The following is a 16,226-nucleotide window of genomic DNA, read 5'->3' on the forward strand; positions in this document are numbered from 1 at the left end:
GTCAATGGGACTCCGGAAAACAGACAGCGGCGATTACCCAGAGGTGAGCGGTTGCCATGGCGACACGTCACCACAGTTACCCGTGACCCCTCCAGAGGGCGCGGGGTGTGTGAGGGGGAGTATTTTTAGCGTCACTTGTTGTCATACTTCACTAGAAAATAAAACAAAACCTCCTAATCAAGACTTGGTGTCGTGTGGAAATACATGGACGATTCAACAACACAGAGGCATTCAGACAAATAACTTTATTGCCTTTAAACAAGTAGCATATCACTTTGTGTCGTTAGTGTTGACATTTATTATTCACTCGGAGGCAATTCACTTCAATAAGTCAATCAATAACAAAACCACCAGCAAAGTATTATGAATTTTAAAGCTGAAGAACTTTTTTTAGATGTACAATTCTTCAGTCGTGCCATCATGCGCAACGTTAGTCAGTGTTAGTGTTTTAAAGCCGCATAGTAACAAAAAAAAGAACAGAGTTTTGGGGTTTGCAAGCCTCCTATAGTAATAATGTATGTAACATGCATTGATTTTGACAAAACGATCTATGGACAAGGACAGGAAGATGCATGTTTATAAATCACAAACTTGATTTTTAACAGAGTAAACAGGCTCCGATTGAAAATGTAGGTGGACAAACGGACAAAGCAATGAAATGAAGAAAACTCCATGTCAACAGTTGCCATATATGCAAGGTGACTAATCTTTCTCTATTTCCTTTTGTCTCAGGCGAAGCATCGCTGCTGTGTAATCATAGCAATTGAAAAGCAGGCTAAACTAAGACAGTACGATCACAAATTTAATCAGTTTACATAGTTATTCATAAACAATGTGTTTGAACACAATAATACATTTTAGCAGGACTCTTTACTCTTTTCTCTGGCAAAAACCGATTAGTCAACATTGTAGGATAACACAAATATTACAATATATTGTCATTTAAAACAACATTATGTTTTCATAATGCGAATTGGAAAGAAAAAAATGAGATAAAGTACAATTATGTACGGTTAGTTGAATAAAAAAAGGTAAAGGTAAAAAGGTGCAATTTTGTTGATCTCAATCAACACAAATCATGTAACACAATATCCTTGAAGCCCTGCTTTTTTAAAAAGGGATACTTCAAATCAAAACAATGTCTGCAGTCATGTTTAAATACTTAAAAACTACATCAACCCTTTCAACTGCCTTGTAGCAATGACTGACTTCACAAAATGGAAATTAGTTTGTTCAATCTTTACAGAGTTTGGATGATTTTTCTGAAGGATCTTTTAGATCTGCTTTGCAAGACAAAGAAAAGGAGTACGCATTTTTTTTTCTCAGTAGTCAAAGCGGAACGACTGCCTGTCTGTTATCAGTTCATCTGTGAGAAACATAACATAGTTAAATCTAAGTCATCATCCTTGTCACAGTAGTTGTACTTAAAGCTTGCTGGCTGGAGGCACAATAACAGACCGAAGGCTACCCACACAGGCAACCCCAAGCCTGGCTCTACAGATACATTGAAATAAAACATCCTGTTTACTGGATTACTAGGTCAAAGCAAACACTTTGCATACCGAGGCTTTGGGAAGCCTAGCCAATGGAGTAACCTCACAGAGACACACACATACACACAGTACCCGAGTGATCAGATTAAAAACGACCCATACTTTTTTTTCTTACTTAAATCAAAATGATTTTCTAGAAATCATTTACGATATATGCTTTCTCTTTGGTCCCTTAGACAATCCTAATAGATGGCTTCAAAAAAATTACAATAGAAATTTAGTCACATAAAAAAAAAAAAAAAAACTGTGTATTTATAATTGTATTTTCTTAAAACAAAAACAAAACTCAAACCTTTTTAACATCCACACAAACACACAGAGAGATGAGCAGCAATAATAATGTAGTCTAACAAGCCACCTGATAAAAACAGACAATCTTGGTACATTTTACTGAGTGCCAGTGGCGTCTGAAGTCCAGTACAACACATCTGATCCCGACTGAGCTGCAATACCAAAAAACACTCTAATTTCTGGGAATAAGGCAGTGTGTGAAAGGTGATACGTCGCAAATTATTGGAAGCATTCCAATTATCACGGTAATTAAACCCATCCAGGTAATTTTGACTAGAGTGTAATATTCGTCATCACTTTGATGAAACATAGCACACATAACATAACACTGGCCTGACTGTAAAGTGTATTAAAAAAATAAAAGGCAAAACAAAAATAAACTCTACAGGCTATTGGAGACAAAACTAAATACATTTAATCGTAAGATGATAGTGTTCGTCATTTAAATTACATTAGTTTACAACCTAGCTTATATCAGTGTATATCCAGTGGGCTTATTTCCCACATATTTCCAGACCATAAGAGAAAGCCCCGCTCATTTTTCCGTTGCATCTTTTGGACGGTAAACTGTGAAATACAGATCCTGTCTAAAATAATGGAAGCTCCCTGGGTACGGATGGAAGAGACCATATTGTTCTTTCTGTTACAGATCAAGTTTCCTTTCAGTGGCTCATCAACTGTTACAAAACAGTAACAAAGGAAACAAGACAACCCCAATGGCGGACCGATAGAAGACATTGATACTGTATTGGAAGAGACCGATTCAGTGGAAATTGTCTTTTGTGGTGTTCTTTTTATGATGTGTGGTGTCCTGTGGTGTAGTGTTGTTCACATCACAAAGCTAACAGACGGCCATGACCTTAGGAGATGCCGTTTTGAAAGAGCATCAGAAAAGAGGCAGTGAGGGGATCCAACAGCCACCAGTGTTCAAGTGGTACAATGTGGTGAGAGCAATCATATGACCACAGGAAGTGTGCTGTGAGAACATTTGATATACAAATGTATAATTTCCTTTTTGATAGTTGCATGGCAGACAAAATAACTACCTATGCACCTTGCAAAGTAATATTGACCTGTGATCACAATACATCAGTGACAATGTAAAGCTAAATCAAAGGGGACATTCATCTATTCCACATGGGTTAGGCTTGTTGTTTATAGTACTGATTTAGGAGATGTTATGAGAACCCCCTCTGGCCTGGCTGTTTGAGCGGGTGAGAGACTATGGTTTTGTAGATGACAGCAGGTTGGTGAACCAGGTAGATGCTGATGACTGTCGTTTCTCCTCATCATGCTCTTCTCCTTCAGGGAGGAGGAACTGAGTGGAAGCAACAGAGGTGGGGGATCCCAGAGAGGGGGCCAGGCTGCCCCTTTCCACCGCCTCCCCAGGGGAGTCCAAATGCCAGGAGGTCTGAGGTTTATAGCCTCCACTAATGGCAGCCTGGGGCTCGAGTAAAAGCTCTGGTGAAGCCAGACCTACTTCATTGCATGCTGCACTTTGTTGCATTTGAGGCCAGTAGCCCCTTCCTCCAGAGATGACAGGATGATCATCCTGTATTTGGTGGCCCTCACAGGAACCCTGCTGATCCAGCTGGAAGACCAGGGACGACCCTGAGGTTTGGATACCTGTGTATGTCACATCTGTCTGCGCTGAGTCCAACGAGGAAGCAGAAGATGTCGAGTCGGGAAAACGCGGCCGTATGGGTCGCTCATCTACGACTTGGTTGTAATACCGCAATGACGTTGGCTCATCTGTGTCAACAGGCTCATCGCCCATGTCCTGACCATCGTGATCCTCATCTTCTTCAGGAATGGCAACAAGCGCTTCTTTACTAGAATCCCACTCCGGCTTTTCGACAATATGGACCATATTGTGAGGTGATGGCTTTACATCCAACGGTCCCTGTAAGAGCCACAGAGACGTGAATGCCTTTCATCCATTTAAATAAGTCAGTAAACTGTTTAGATTCCACAAAGAATAAACACATGCATCGCGAGTCAAACACACAGTATGGCTTTCGTAAGATGAAGATGACACTGTACCTGTGTCCTGGACCAATCACCAGGCAGCTTGGGCTCAGGTATGTCTGGATAGAATGCCTTTTTTACCCTGAAAAAAGAAACATAAGCTAATATTATAAAACAATAACAACACTAATTTAAAGGTCTGCAAATGTTTCCTAATAATTTCTAAGCAGATATGTTTGCAATGCAGTTTAACTCACTGGAAATACACAGAATCAGAGAATACGACACTTACCACTTCCTTTTCTTGTAGCAAATGAAGGTGACAACAACCAGCAACAAGAAAACCATTCCCAAGGAAGCCAAGAGTTCCAGGATTAGCCAATCAGCTGTCAGAAGAGGACAAATACAAATGTTAAGAATGCTACATTTGCGAAAAACATCTTGTGTAATCCATTATAAATTCAAGTGTAAACGTATTTTTGGAAGCAATTATAAATACATGAAGATTGCCTTAAATAGAGGCAACACACAAAACAACTTTAATTGTGTACTAATATTCACATACTGTATGGCTCGAAGATTAGAGAAGCAGTGGTGCCTGTGTCCTCGCCTGCTGAAGTGTAGGCCCTCACAGTAAATTTATAGGTTCCGTGAGAGAGGCCCTTTACTGTGTAGTTCCTCGTGTCCCGGTCCGACAAATTGGCTGTTCATACAACGAGGGTGGGAGAAAAGAACCAAGAGTCGCACATTAAAAAAGTGAGAGCAGCAAAATTGTTTTAACCGGTCATAAACACTCTCTCTTTCCAAACACTCGTACCATCGTCAACAAACATGGAACATCGTAACATTTACCGAGAAGGGTAAGCTGGGAACCATTACTGATGTAAACATTGTAGCCCAGGAGGAAGCCTCTTCTGTACGCCATGGGAATCTCTCCCCAGGTGAGGACAACATCAGACTGCTGCTGTTTAATTGACAGAGGGACGGAGCTGGAAGGAACTGTGGGCGCCGCAAAGATTGAAGAAAGAATGGGCAGAACACAAAACATCCAGTCAGCAATTAAAATGCAGAGTCCATTTTCTAAAGTCAACAGTTTTTGTAAAGGGACAAGCATTCCAAATGCAGTGCTGTTCTCACCCAGCTCCTGAATGTAGCCCTGCCAGCGCTGCAGCACTTCGGGGGACTCAGAAGGGCAGCCGTACAGGGAAAAGCTGTACCTCACACCCGGCTGGAAGTTGGCTATTAACAAAAAAAAAAGTAGGGCATCGTGTAATATTTAGCGGTGTATATTTAAATATGAAGGAGTGTAAACTCTTGCAAATGAAATGAGTATCTACAACAAATAATGACATAAACTAGAAAGATTATTGAGGTTTTATCGAGGCATCGAAGGTAGAAATTGTGTTCCTTCTAGACTGCCGTACCTGACTCAATGGAGGCATTAGTGCTTCCAGCAGCAACTTTGAGCCACTCTATCGGGCAGTCATGGACACAGGTGGCATCGTGCCATTCGACCACAAAACTACACGTGGTGTTGCTCTGCCAGGATAGAGGGAAACTTCCGTCTGAAGAATCTGTCCTGGACACGGCAGGAGACTCCACATCTGGAAAGAAAACCACAAACACACAGCAACGTCACAGCTTTGCATCCGTCTGTCTGGACTGGCTGCTCAGAGTGTTTAAAGTGAGGAAAACTTGTCCAGCTACTCGCAATTTTTTTTCCATCTTCCCTTTTATTTCCACGAACCTGTATAACGCAGAGTCACACTTGCAGGTTGAGACCCTCCGTCAGCATTCTTTGCAAGGACAGTCGCTACGATCTTGCTCTCGTTGCTGGTAGAAGCCATTTGTGTGAGGTTGACTGACACCGTGTAGGCTGTTGGGGGCAAGATTTCTGTGTGCTGTCGGTTTTCTTCAGGGTTCCACAGAGTTAGCTCATAATTTGTGATTTGACCATGACTTTGTGCATGTGTCAGGGGCTAAAAGCAATTTAGGGCAAAGAGAGGAATGGGGGGAAAAAAAAACCAAAGATTATGTTAAACAGGTTTTTCACTTACACAGAGACAAAGTTTAACAAACCATGACACAACAAAGAAAAAAATCATAGTAAAAGTAAATGGGAAGAAGAGCAAAGAAAAAAACACAGGTGGCGCACAATGTACCAGTATTACCTTATTGAAGATACAACATTAAGCTTAGATATATATCGTATACCATATTAAATACAGTTGTGCTCACAACTGTAACTCAAAAACAAAACAAAACACACCTTCCAAAACACCTGTGCCGTGTTGTCCCCGTTCATCCACATCCAAACATCAAGGGCATCTGGAACTGAAAGGAGAAACACATTCAAATGAACAGAAAAATGGCATCAATGTTTTCATTAAGACATTTCAATACCTATTCTTCTACCTTTAGATAAAAACTGTAAAAGTTGGTTACAACATTTTTCATACTCTTTATTACAATTAAGAAAAATAAGATGTTGTGGCAGGAAACAAAAACCAAAAACACTACTTTCTGGGAAGGAGGAGTTGCCATAGAGGGCTTGCTTTACCATCAGTGTTGGTTTTGAAGGCAATTGGTTCACTCCAACTTCCCCACTTCCAGAAATTCTTTTGGGAACCACAGCGGACTTGAACAATGTAATGCTCATCAGGATTCAGGCCCGGTATGATAACAGACCGCAGACCCACACCAGAGTAGATGCGCTGCACACAAATGCACATTAGACTTAATGCATATTAATGAGCCACACAAACAGAACTCAACTTGCACACTGTATGGTGGAGACAAATGGTGAGTCACTAGTAGGCAGATATGTGATAAGAGATCACACTGTCTTAGTAACAATGAAAATAAAAATCTACACGCACACACCGTTGTTTTGTAGCCCTCGGCTGTCAACTCAACCTGGCAGACAAGCGCAAGGGAGGAAAAACCGTCGTACTTCCACTCCCATAGCACAGTGGCATTCCAGGCGTGCACAACAGAGCTCAGCTTGTATGGTGCGACGGGAGACACTAGGGAAGAGGGGAGAAATCTACATTAGCAAACTTGACAGAAATTTTGGATTTATGATTTATTTTTTTTCTTAATGTTTTAGTAGTTTAGAAGAGACACCTACCTCTATGTGCGAGTTCAGCAGCGTCAGTGAGGCTGTACTGACCAAGAGGGTTCACAGCCACCAGAGTCCAGTTACCTTCCCACTGCGCTAACTTACACTCCTGTATCTGTGTTGCACTGCTTCCAGGACAGTCCCTACAAACAAACGCAAAGCAGTCAAAAATCAACTTCAGATTAGCCGAAAGTACAACAATCGAAGGGATCGAACTCAATTAAGATAATCTATAACCACTTCAAAGACACATCCTCGAATATGAATTCTGGTCAGCCTTCTGTCCATTCCTGTAACGACTCTGGAAGATAGCCAAACCACTAGCAAATGGACATAGAGGCAAGTGGTTACTTAGACTAAGTGCTTCTTGTTGCTTTTTTCTCATCTCTCCCTGTGCTGGTTTATCCTTTTCTGGACAGAAAACACTTTTTAGAAAAAGGAAGATAGGCTTATCATAAATAATTCGGCAATATCATCTCAGATACCGTAACGGTGAAAAATAGGAAGAAAAACGTTTATTTCCACTTCTGATTCTGCACATTACAAGATACAAACACAGGAAGCTTTGTATGCGAGCAAGACTTGCTTTAAATTTAACAAAATTTAAAAAAAAAATTTAAAAGTGTATCCTGCCCTTTGCCCATAGCAAGCTGGGAATGGCTCCAGCGCCCCCTGCAGGATTAAGCGGTAGAGAAGACGGATGGAAATCAAACTTCAGATGTGTAATGATGTTTACCGTGTGTTTAATGAGTAGCGCGTTGCCCGTTTCCCAGATAAGTGAGTGTCTCGTCCTTCATTCCACTGGCAAACAGCTGAAGTCAGGTCGTGAGTCTCGCACACTAGGTCACTTGGTAGAGGGGCATCTAGGGAAGAGGACAAAACAAGTAGGGACTTGGATGCTGGTCATTTACAGTATACACACCAGCAATCTATGCTCTTTCCCTGCGTTAGCGAGAAAGAACTTTTTAACCACCAATTGACCCAATTATCTCAAGAAAATTTTTCAACAAACAATCTCACAAAATATAAATGTAAAGATGAAGAATATGTATTAAACATTAAGACCTCCAGTGACACTTGTTTTTTGTCTATTGAACAACTCCACATGTTTTTACAGGCACATCTCTAATAACTAAAATATCATTGAGAAGTTTATTTCCTAAATCATAACATAAACAAAATGATGACAACTGACTAAAAATAAAAATCTGATTTTCACGACTTGTTAACTGAAATCATAGTGAAACAAATAACCGTGATATATTTCAATTTATGGGCCACACAGTGTAGTGGTCAGCACTCGTGTCTCACAGTGAAACATCCCTGGTTCTACTCCGAGCTTTGGAGTCTTTCTATGCGGAGTTGGCAAAAGTTGGCCTTTTGCTTTCCAAAAATCATACAATTGAAGTCAAAACGAAGCCTTGAAACAACCTGTAGGTGTGTCTGTGTCTCTGTTTGCTATGTGATGGACTATCAACCGGTCTCTAGTGTATCCTGCCTTCATGTAAATTCCCATAATAATGTCATTAAATTCAAAGTTGTTTTTTTTTAGATGCACCTGTAAATTAGTGAGAATTGACATTCACACTCTTATTATGTTTTTTGACATTTTCCTCTTACATCCAACAAACACGACTGTTCCACTGTTCAGTCTTCTCGGCGAGTTCGAGTAGCAAGGTATGTTGGTTCCACTTGTCTCAGAGTGTCTCTGATTGAACGCTGTTGCTGCGTAAGTCCGTCTACTCAGTCGCTTCACATTCATCTGTGTGCCGTAGAAGATGCTTTCAAAGGCCTTTCCCTCGGCTACGATGCAACAGAAAGTGGTGTTGGCCCCAACAGGGACTATTTTATCAATGGGGTACATCCCATCACTCTTCACGCCAGGGATATCCTTTCCTAAAAAGAAAAAAAAAATGATGACAAAATGGAAAATGTCTTCATAACTGAGATGTCAAGGAGAATATAATTTCCATTACAGCTTTAATAAACCATCATTATAAGTATTAGACCTTTATGTATCTGACTCTTGCTCCATTCACTTGTTGTCTGTTCGTATCTTGAGCGAATTTGAACCGATAGCGAGGTGCACTCCAGTGGTTCAGCTGAGGTCCAGTTCCACTGGTGTCGACCGCTCACCTCATTCACTGTTGGAGACACTGTGTCCTAAAGACAAGACAAACAGGAGGAAAAAAATAGTGGTGGCAATGATCCAAAGCAACCTTGCAGAATATTGCAGGAAAAGAAAGACGCACGGACATTGTAATGATAAAATACTGAGACACACGTCAATCAGGGCTCATTTTTCATTTGGTTGCAATTATTCACAAAATAACAATGGAGAAGAATTGACCTGCCGTGTTAACGTAGCCTGGGAGAGAAATACACTTACATAGAAGACAGTTTCGTTGAATTCAGTTCGAAGAATGATCAGGTCAAAGGTCGTGGTGGCTCCTCCCAACCAGGAAATGGAAAGTTGCTGGGCTTCAGTGTTGCCTGACAAAGTCACCTGGTCAGGTACAGTAAGAACTACCCCAAAAAAAGAACAAAAAATGAAATCAGGATTTAGCGATTACAGTTCGTTTGGGGGGAAAACATAATTTCCCCATTATAGTATTTCTACACTCATCTCGATTATTATTACAAACATTTATCATGTTTTTATTTTGTAAAGAACTTTGTTACATTTTAATTTGTATGAAAATGTATACATATATAAAGATTGGCTGATTGATGAACCCTTAACATTGCAGACAACTCTGTTTTGATAAAGTCTTGTTTTTACCCATTGTGGCATGAGCGCGTGGAGCCAAGAGACCATGGAGAACCCATAGGAGCCACACAAGGCTGCAGCTCGCCTTCGGCCTGGGACCGACGCTCAAACCAGACATGATGATTAACGTTCCAAGCCTTTCTGCAGACTCTGAAATGATGATCGTCCTCACTACAGCGCCACCGTGTCGCACATCCTCAGAGGCAACAAACAGAGGGGATCCTGTGGAGAGACCGAGACAGAGAGGGACACGACAAATGGTTAACGAAACATTCACTTCTTTAAGGAGTTGTAAAAATGCATACACAACAAAAAAAAGTACATTTTACATATATTATATATATTATAGATATATATATTATATATATATATATCTGGTGGCAGCGTGCTTAATAATACTTTTATTCATCAGGTTTCCTGTTATGGCATGGTTTCCCATGCGTACAGTAAAAGTAAACGTGTAAAACTTTTTTCAAGCCCTGCAATGATTCCCTCATGATTGACGGTCAACGTCAGGGAACTACCACAGCCAGAAAAAACTCATGTCACATCAATGCTTCACTGTACAAGCTACTTTTCAGATTCAATGTGAAAATAAACATAAGCGTGAGTAAATAAGTGTGGTTTTATAATGCCCGAAATATTTGCTGTTCCAGTTCACCTGTCCTCTGCTAATGGACTGCCAAAATTTGTGTACTTTCGAAACACTGACTGCTTGTTTTTGTTGCGTATCCATAAACAATGTTCCTATGTTGTGGTATTGTGAATAGCCAGACAGAGAGGAGGCCCATCTAACCCGTAGAGTAAAGCCGGAACACAAAGACAGCTGACAGCTGTGGAACTGACACGATGAAGTCACACATGAAACCTTAGACACAACAGCTGTAGATGGATCTGTGCATAAAACGGCATCATACAAAACGTTTGTCTCACACGTATCAGGACCTTGTTTTAGCACTGACATATATAGTAAGAAATCTACATTTGAGTACCAAATGCCCACCACATCCATATACAGTTGTTTGGCTAAATATGAGAATAAGCACCGGGCAAAAATGGGAAGATTGACATTTTCTGCTAAAGGATTAAAATTTACCTCTCAGTGTTGTTTATGCGGCTGAATATTTAAACTTTAAAGAGAAAAATGTATGTAAAAGGAGAAATGTTTTTCCTCTGCTGAAAGGGGAAGGTTTCCTTGTGCTCAACAGGGAAAAGAAAGTTGAACTTTTAACCCCATGGTTCATTCAGACGCTTGTCCCAGACCATTTCTCAAATGTGATGATGTGCAGTCCTCTGGTGATTATTTCCTGAGGTATGACAGTTTTAGTGTCCTAAAGATAAAATGTTGAATTAAAATGGACAGTCAATTCATTAATTCTGCAAGTGAGAGGAAGCAAGTGAACTTTTACAAAAAGTTTCACAAGTCAAATGCAATTGATGGAAACCAATTGGGCATATGAAGGAGTATATAGAGGAGTGGTTCATGCATGTCTCATAGGAACTTTCATTACTCGTCATTACTCCATGTCTGCCCAAGAGACATTTTCGTAACATTTTCTTTATATAATCCACTGGACCATCCATTGGCATTTCGCAATGTAAACAAACCGCACCAACCTTTTCTCACATACAAACTGGGATAAATGGTCCAAATGGAAAACATAATCTACATCAGTAATTTTGTACAATTATTATAACAACGCAGGTGCAACTGACCTGACATGGAATGCACAATTAAAACAGTGTGCATCTGCAATACGAGAATGCTACTCACTAAAAACGGCAGATAGGCACACCTCAAGGCACAACATAGGATGTTGCAACATGGTGTTGACAGGTCTCCCGAGTGCGTGTGAATAAATCTCGGTTTTGTGTGTGCAACTGCTCCAGCAACGGTGCAGAGCAGGTCGTCTGGTTCCCGTCGAGACAAGCTTGGGCAGGCTGATGAAACAGTATTGTCAATATCTACCAAGCCCATTACGGGGCAACGGCACGAGCCAAACAAACTACGCGGAGACACAAACACACAAGATAAACCAGTTTCAGGTAACGAGTCTCAACCCAACCCCGAAGAATCATTGTGAAACCAGCGTGGCTGCCTACAAAGCAAACCAGCGGGACAGCATAGCCCAATAGTGGGATTTTTCATTCATCTGCTATTCATGTGAAGTCCATTTACCATTTACCATCTGTGATGTGACCGCTGCAAAACTTAAGACTCAAACATCATTTGTTCCACAAAAATATATTTATTCGTCCTGAAAGTAGGAACATACTATATTACTATATTTTTTAGGTTTGGTGCAGTGTTTCTGTGTAAACTGCTATTTAGCTTACTTTTTTATTACATATTTTATCGAGTTTTCACAAGGGTAAAACAGTCAAAACAGCATCTGGAAATTAGAGCAAATCCATCCATCTTTTAGCATGGGAGTAAAAGACTATAAAGGAAGTAAAGCGAACTCTAATCTGATATATTACTTATCATGCTTGCTGCTATTGATAGACATCTTGATAGTCACTTGTCAAGTATACTCTGTTTTTCCTTCGTCTGGACGATGTTGCGTCTGCAGGAAGAATGTCAAATCTCAGATGTGTGTTTCCATCTGGCTTCTGAAGTGGTTTCACACATGTTTTCATGGTGCTGCTATTTAAATGTGGGGCCTACAAGTATAGAACCAAGGTCACGGCATAGTGGTTTGTTTTGCATGCACACCGACTGATTTTTCCTGTGTGTGTTCATGGTAAGGTAACGACTATAGGCCTGAAGACCACAGAATCTCAAACAAGCCACTTCTGCAGTAAAAAAAAACAACACTATAAATTTCTCAGATTAAATGGGGTTTTTGGAGTGTAAATCAATTAACAAGATAATGTGAACACTTTCTGCAATGCTGAGACTTTTCACAGTCAGCTACAACTAAAAAAAAAAATCTCCCTGCTTTACAAAAAACCCTCACCTTTGGATGAAATTCAGAGGCATGGCTCAATGTAAATACAGCTGTGTGCTGTGGCAGCGTCACACACTTACCCAAAAAAAGGCTTTCTGAGCCTTGTGGGTTCAAACGTGAAGAGAAAATGTCTCTGTTTTAGTGACTCTCGATTCAAACGATGATCCTTTCTCAAACTTTGGCATCCAACTGTAATGTTTTACAACCTTTAATATATCCTCCACCCCCTTGAGGACCAGAAGGCAAAAAAAAATAGAAAATAAACAAAAAAGTACTGATGGGAAGCGGGAAAAACAGCTGTACATTCTGGGAAATCATATCAAGAAACTGATAGCTACAAATGCACACAACACACAGATCGATACCTCTCTCTGGTCTCTGGTCCCTGTCCTAGCAGCTGTAATGAATGTGGGGATAAGCTGGAAAAACCACAAGGATATCATTGTTACCTCAAAACAAATCCCGTCTGTGTGCCTGCAGCTGCACTATTTTAGGAAGGATAGACTTAAGTAAAACACAGTATTAACACTCAGGTTACCACCTTTGTACACACCAGACCTTGCCACTGTTGTGCTTGACGATGCAGCCTCACAAGTAAACATTTAGGATTGCGCCATTTAAAATGCTCCTGTATGCAGCCACTCACCAAATATCAGACAGGATTTACCGTCATATAATGCATTGATTCCTGTGTGTGTGTGTGTGTGTGTGTGTGTGTGTGTGTGTGTGTGTGTGTGTGTGTGTGTGTGTGTGTGTGTGTGTGTGTGTGTGTGTGTTTATCAAACTTCAATATACACATATAAATAAAATATTAAATTATACAATTTGATTGAGTAACACTTGGCCTGTTTACTCAACTGTGAGCTTGTTTCAAGATTTTTAGGGATAAAAGTAGCTGCTAACCACACTGAACCCACTTAAAGCAGGACAGAAATAAAAATGAAATGGAGCCATAGCCAAAGTGACGCTCCACAAGCACTGCTTGGAGAAAGAGTAACTTCTTGGTGAAGACACTTCAAAATGCTTTCAGAAATGTCTAATCCCCACCTTTCATAAGCCGTGAAGATTGTATGTTAAAATTCCAATTGGATTGTGTGGAAATTATGTGTAAAAACTAAACAGTTATAGAAAACTGCAAAGAAGATGTATTTTTTTGTTGATATAATCGAAGCACGTCTGTTTGTCCACTTGTATGCACATACTGATGCACTTTACAATTACAGTCACGTTTTAAAGCAACATGCAGAACCCTTGAAGTTTTTTTTTTTTTTTTTGCAATTCAAATCCAGGAAAACTGGTGCGCCGGCTCTCAGCCTACGCTCTGCAACGCTGTCATTACGCTGTCATACAATGACCGCCAGGACCACAGAAATAAGCACACAGCGTCTCTAGTGTACTTCATAAGTGTGGTGACATTTTGAAACACGAGCTGAAGTTGCAGCTAATTATGGCTGACCTTTGAATGCAACGGGAGGACCGGATGCTCCAAAGAGAAAAAGTAAAAAAAAAAAATCAGGGGGCTTAAAAAAAAAAGAAGAAATGGCTGTGTCCGTGTGAAAAGTCAGTGCGCTGACCTCACTAGAGAGGGGACATTCAGTCCTCTGTGTCTCGCTGTTGGCGTTCAACCAAATAGCATTTCCTTCCTTTCTTCCTTCCTTTCCTCACTGTAATCTTTTATGAACACTAAATACAAATACTGGAAGCAACGGGAAACTAGGAAAAACTCACTTTAAAAATATACAGCTTTCCAGAAGTCTGTGTCTTAAGTTTAATTCTTAGTAATATATACACCCACAGTAACACAGCACAGAAATACACAGATCAGCTCCTTCTTTCCTGGCACAAACAGTGTCAAAGAGGATATTTACAAAGAAAACATACCAGAACAGCTACTGTCCTGCCAGGTACGAGTAGTTCTTCCTTTCATTCTTTATCTAGCTCGTTATGGTCACTATTGTTCTGTGCTTCTCAGAGTGAATCACACCATGATGACATAATTTACTGTGAAAAATAACCAACTGTTTTTATAGTTCAGTCTTATTCAAGAGAGCCAATATATTACGGACAAGATACAGCACAGGTGAGACACATGAGGTACACGTAAAGGTTTGTAATGTAGGCAACATACCAGACAGATGTACTGGTATCATTTTATTACACTACAATGTATTAAAATATTTGAAAAATGTGAGGTCAGCTTACCGAGCTGAGTTTGATATCAATGATTATCATCTGACATCTCACAGAAGAATGCAACTAAAATGAAAATCAGCGACTTTGATTAAAAAGATTAAAGGTATGTTGTGAGAGAGTATTGTATATTAAAAAATGATTGTAATGAATAGAGTGACATATTAACAATGCACTAATGTATTTTTTATGATTTCCTTTTTTTTTTTTAATCTTCATAAAGGTTTTTGAAAAGGTTAAAAGACCATGTTAATGAGTGTTTGCAAACACTGTAACACTCATAAGCATCTGTCTCCTTTATAGGTCATTTCCATTTTACATTTGATATAATTTCTTTGAGTGGGCTTATATTATGCACTTTGATACTATCCTGCTATTCAGTGGGATGTGTTATTTTGTAACCAGTAGTTATAATTTCTGAATTAAAGCATTTGCATAAATTCTGCAGAAGCATTTTGTGTCATTATGTAGTGCCTTTACAAGAAAAATAAACCAAAACTATTTTTGTTCGTAAGGAGGCAGCTTTTTTTTTAACATTAGTTCAAATCTTCGTGTAAAAGTGGGAACGATGTGATTTAAATATCTTAGTGACAGATCGAACAGATGAGATGTATCCATACAGAAACAGACTGGTTGAGTAAATTGTTAAATTCAGGAAGAAATTAGAGAAGAAATAAAAGCGAATGTGACCTTCTTCAAAGTGTGGGATAAACAACCATCATGACGTCACACGCATGACATCCCACCCTGGGGTCCCCAACACGCAAAGATCCAATCAAACAAGCGTAAACACCACAAATCTTCTCCACACCTTTTATAATTCCCCGTACAACTGTTGTTACGTGTTTGTGACAGCTTTTCTGAGAAAAATGTGTCTCTTACAGCAGATAGGACCATCTGCATCATCACAAGACCACTTGCATCGTTAGCATTAGCATTAGCGTCATGGAGGATACCGTTACAGAAATGTCGGGTCTACGACTACCATGAGAACTAACTAAATGTGAATTACCTGCGTCATGTCACTAATTGAAACACTCATACAGGGAGATGACAGGTATTATAAATTCACCGAACAGCCGTCTCCTCTTAAAGCACACAAACACGCGAAGGCAGGCCAGTAAGGTTTGGAAAAACAGTGCTAGCTCGAGTGGTGCCATCCACCAACTCCCTTCAGCGAAACTAGTTTCAAAAATACAGAAACAACACAGCAATTACCTCTGTTTTAGTGGGGAACGGTCCTCTGTGTCCTTTCGACTGTGTATCCAGTCAAATCGGCTTCTTAAAAACGTCGTAAATATTTTAACAGGTCGGTCTTCTCACGGTCGCGCACGCATCCTCCGCGGTTTCACCATGACCATTCCCAATGATCCCGAATGGGC

At 40.1% G+C, this 16,226-nt stretch overlaps 1 protein-coding gene across 2 annotated transcripts; it reads right to left on the minus strand.

Annotated features, from left to right (window-relative positions):
* Window positions 1–230: 230 nt before the first annotated feature.
* lifra (LIF receptor subunit alpha a) lies at window positions 231–16,226 on the minus strand. Of its 2 annotated transcripts, none has more exons than XM_080467430.1 (18): window positions 16,063–16,226; window positions 9,716–9,925; window positions 9,323–9,459; window positions 8,943–9,096; window positions 8,554–8,829; window positions 7,670–7,796; window positions 6,943–7,076; window positions 6,696–6,838; window positions 6,373–6,526; window positions 6,082–6,146; window positions 5,560–5,791; window positions 5,237–5,416; window positions 4,950–5,051; window positions 4,665–4,811; window positions 4,378–4,515; window positions 4,105–4,198; window positions 3,888–3,954; window positions 231–3,747 (listed from the first exon to the last, which is right to left on the minus strand). In XM_080467430.1, exons 2-18 carry the CDS (start codon window positions 9,819–9,821, stop codon window positions 3,067–3,069), a joined length of 2,937 nt encoding a protein of 978 aa, XP_080323556.1. In that variant the 5' UTR covers window positions 9,822–9,925; window positions 16,063–16,226; the 3' UTR covers window positions 231–3,066. The 2 variants fall into 2 exon arrangements, with proteins under 2 accessions (XP_080323556.1, XP_080323557.1); XM_080467431.1 differs by having other exon boundaries at window positions 9,323–9,426; window positions 16,063–16,195.

The sequence above is a fragment of the Lipophrys pholis genome (genome assembly GCF_963383615.2).
Source record: "Lipophrys pholis genome assembly, chromosome: 7".
NCBI lineage: Eukaryota > Metazoa > Chordata > Actinopteri > Blenniiformes > Blenniidae > Lipophrys > Lipophrys pholis.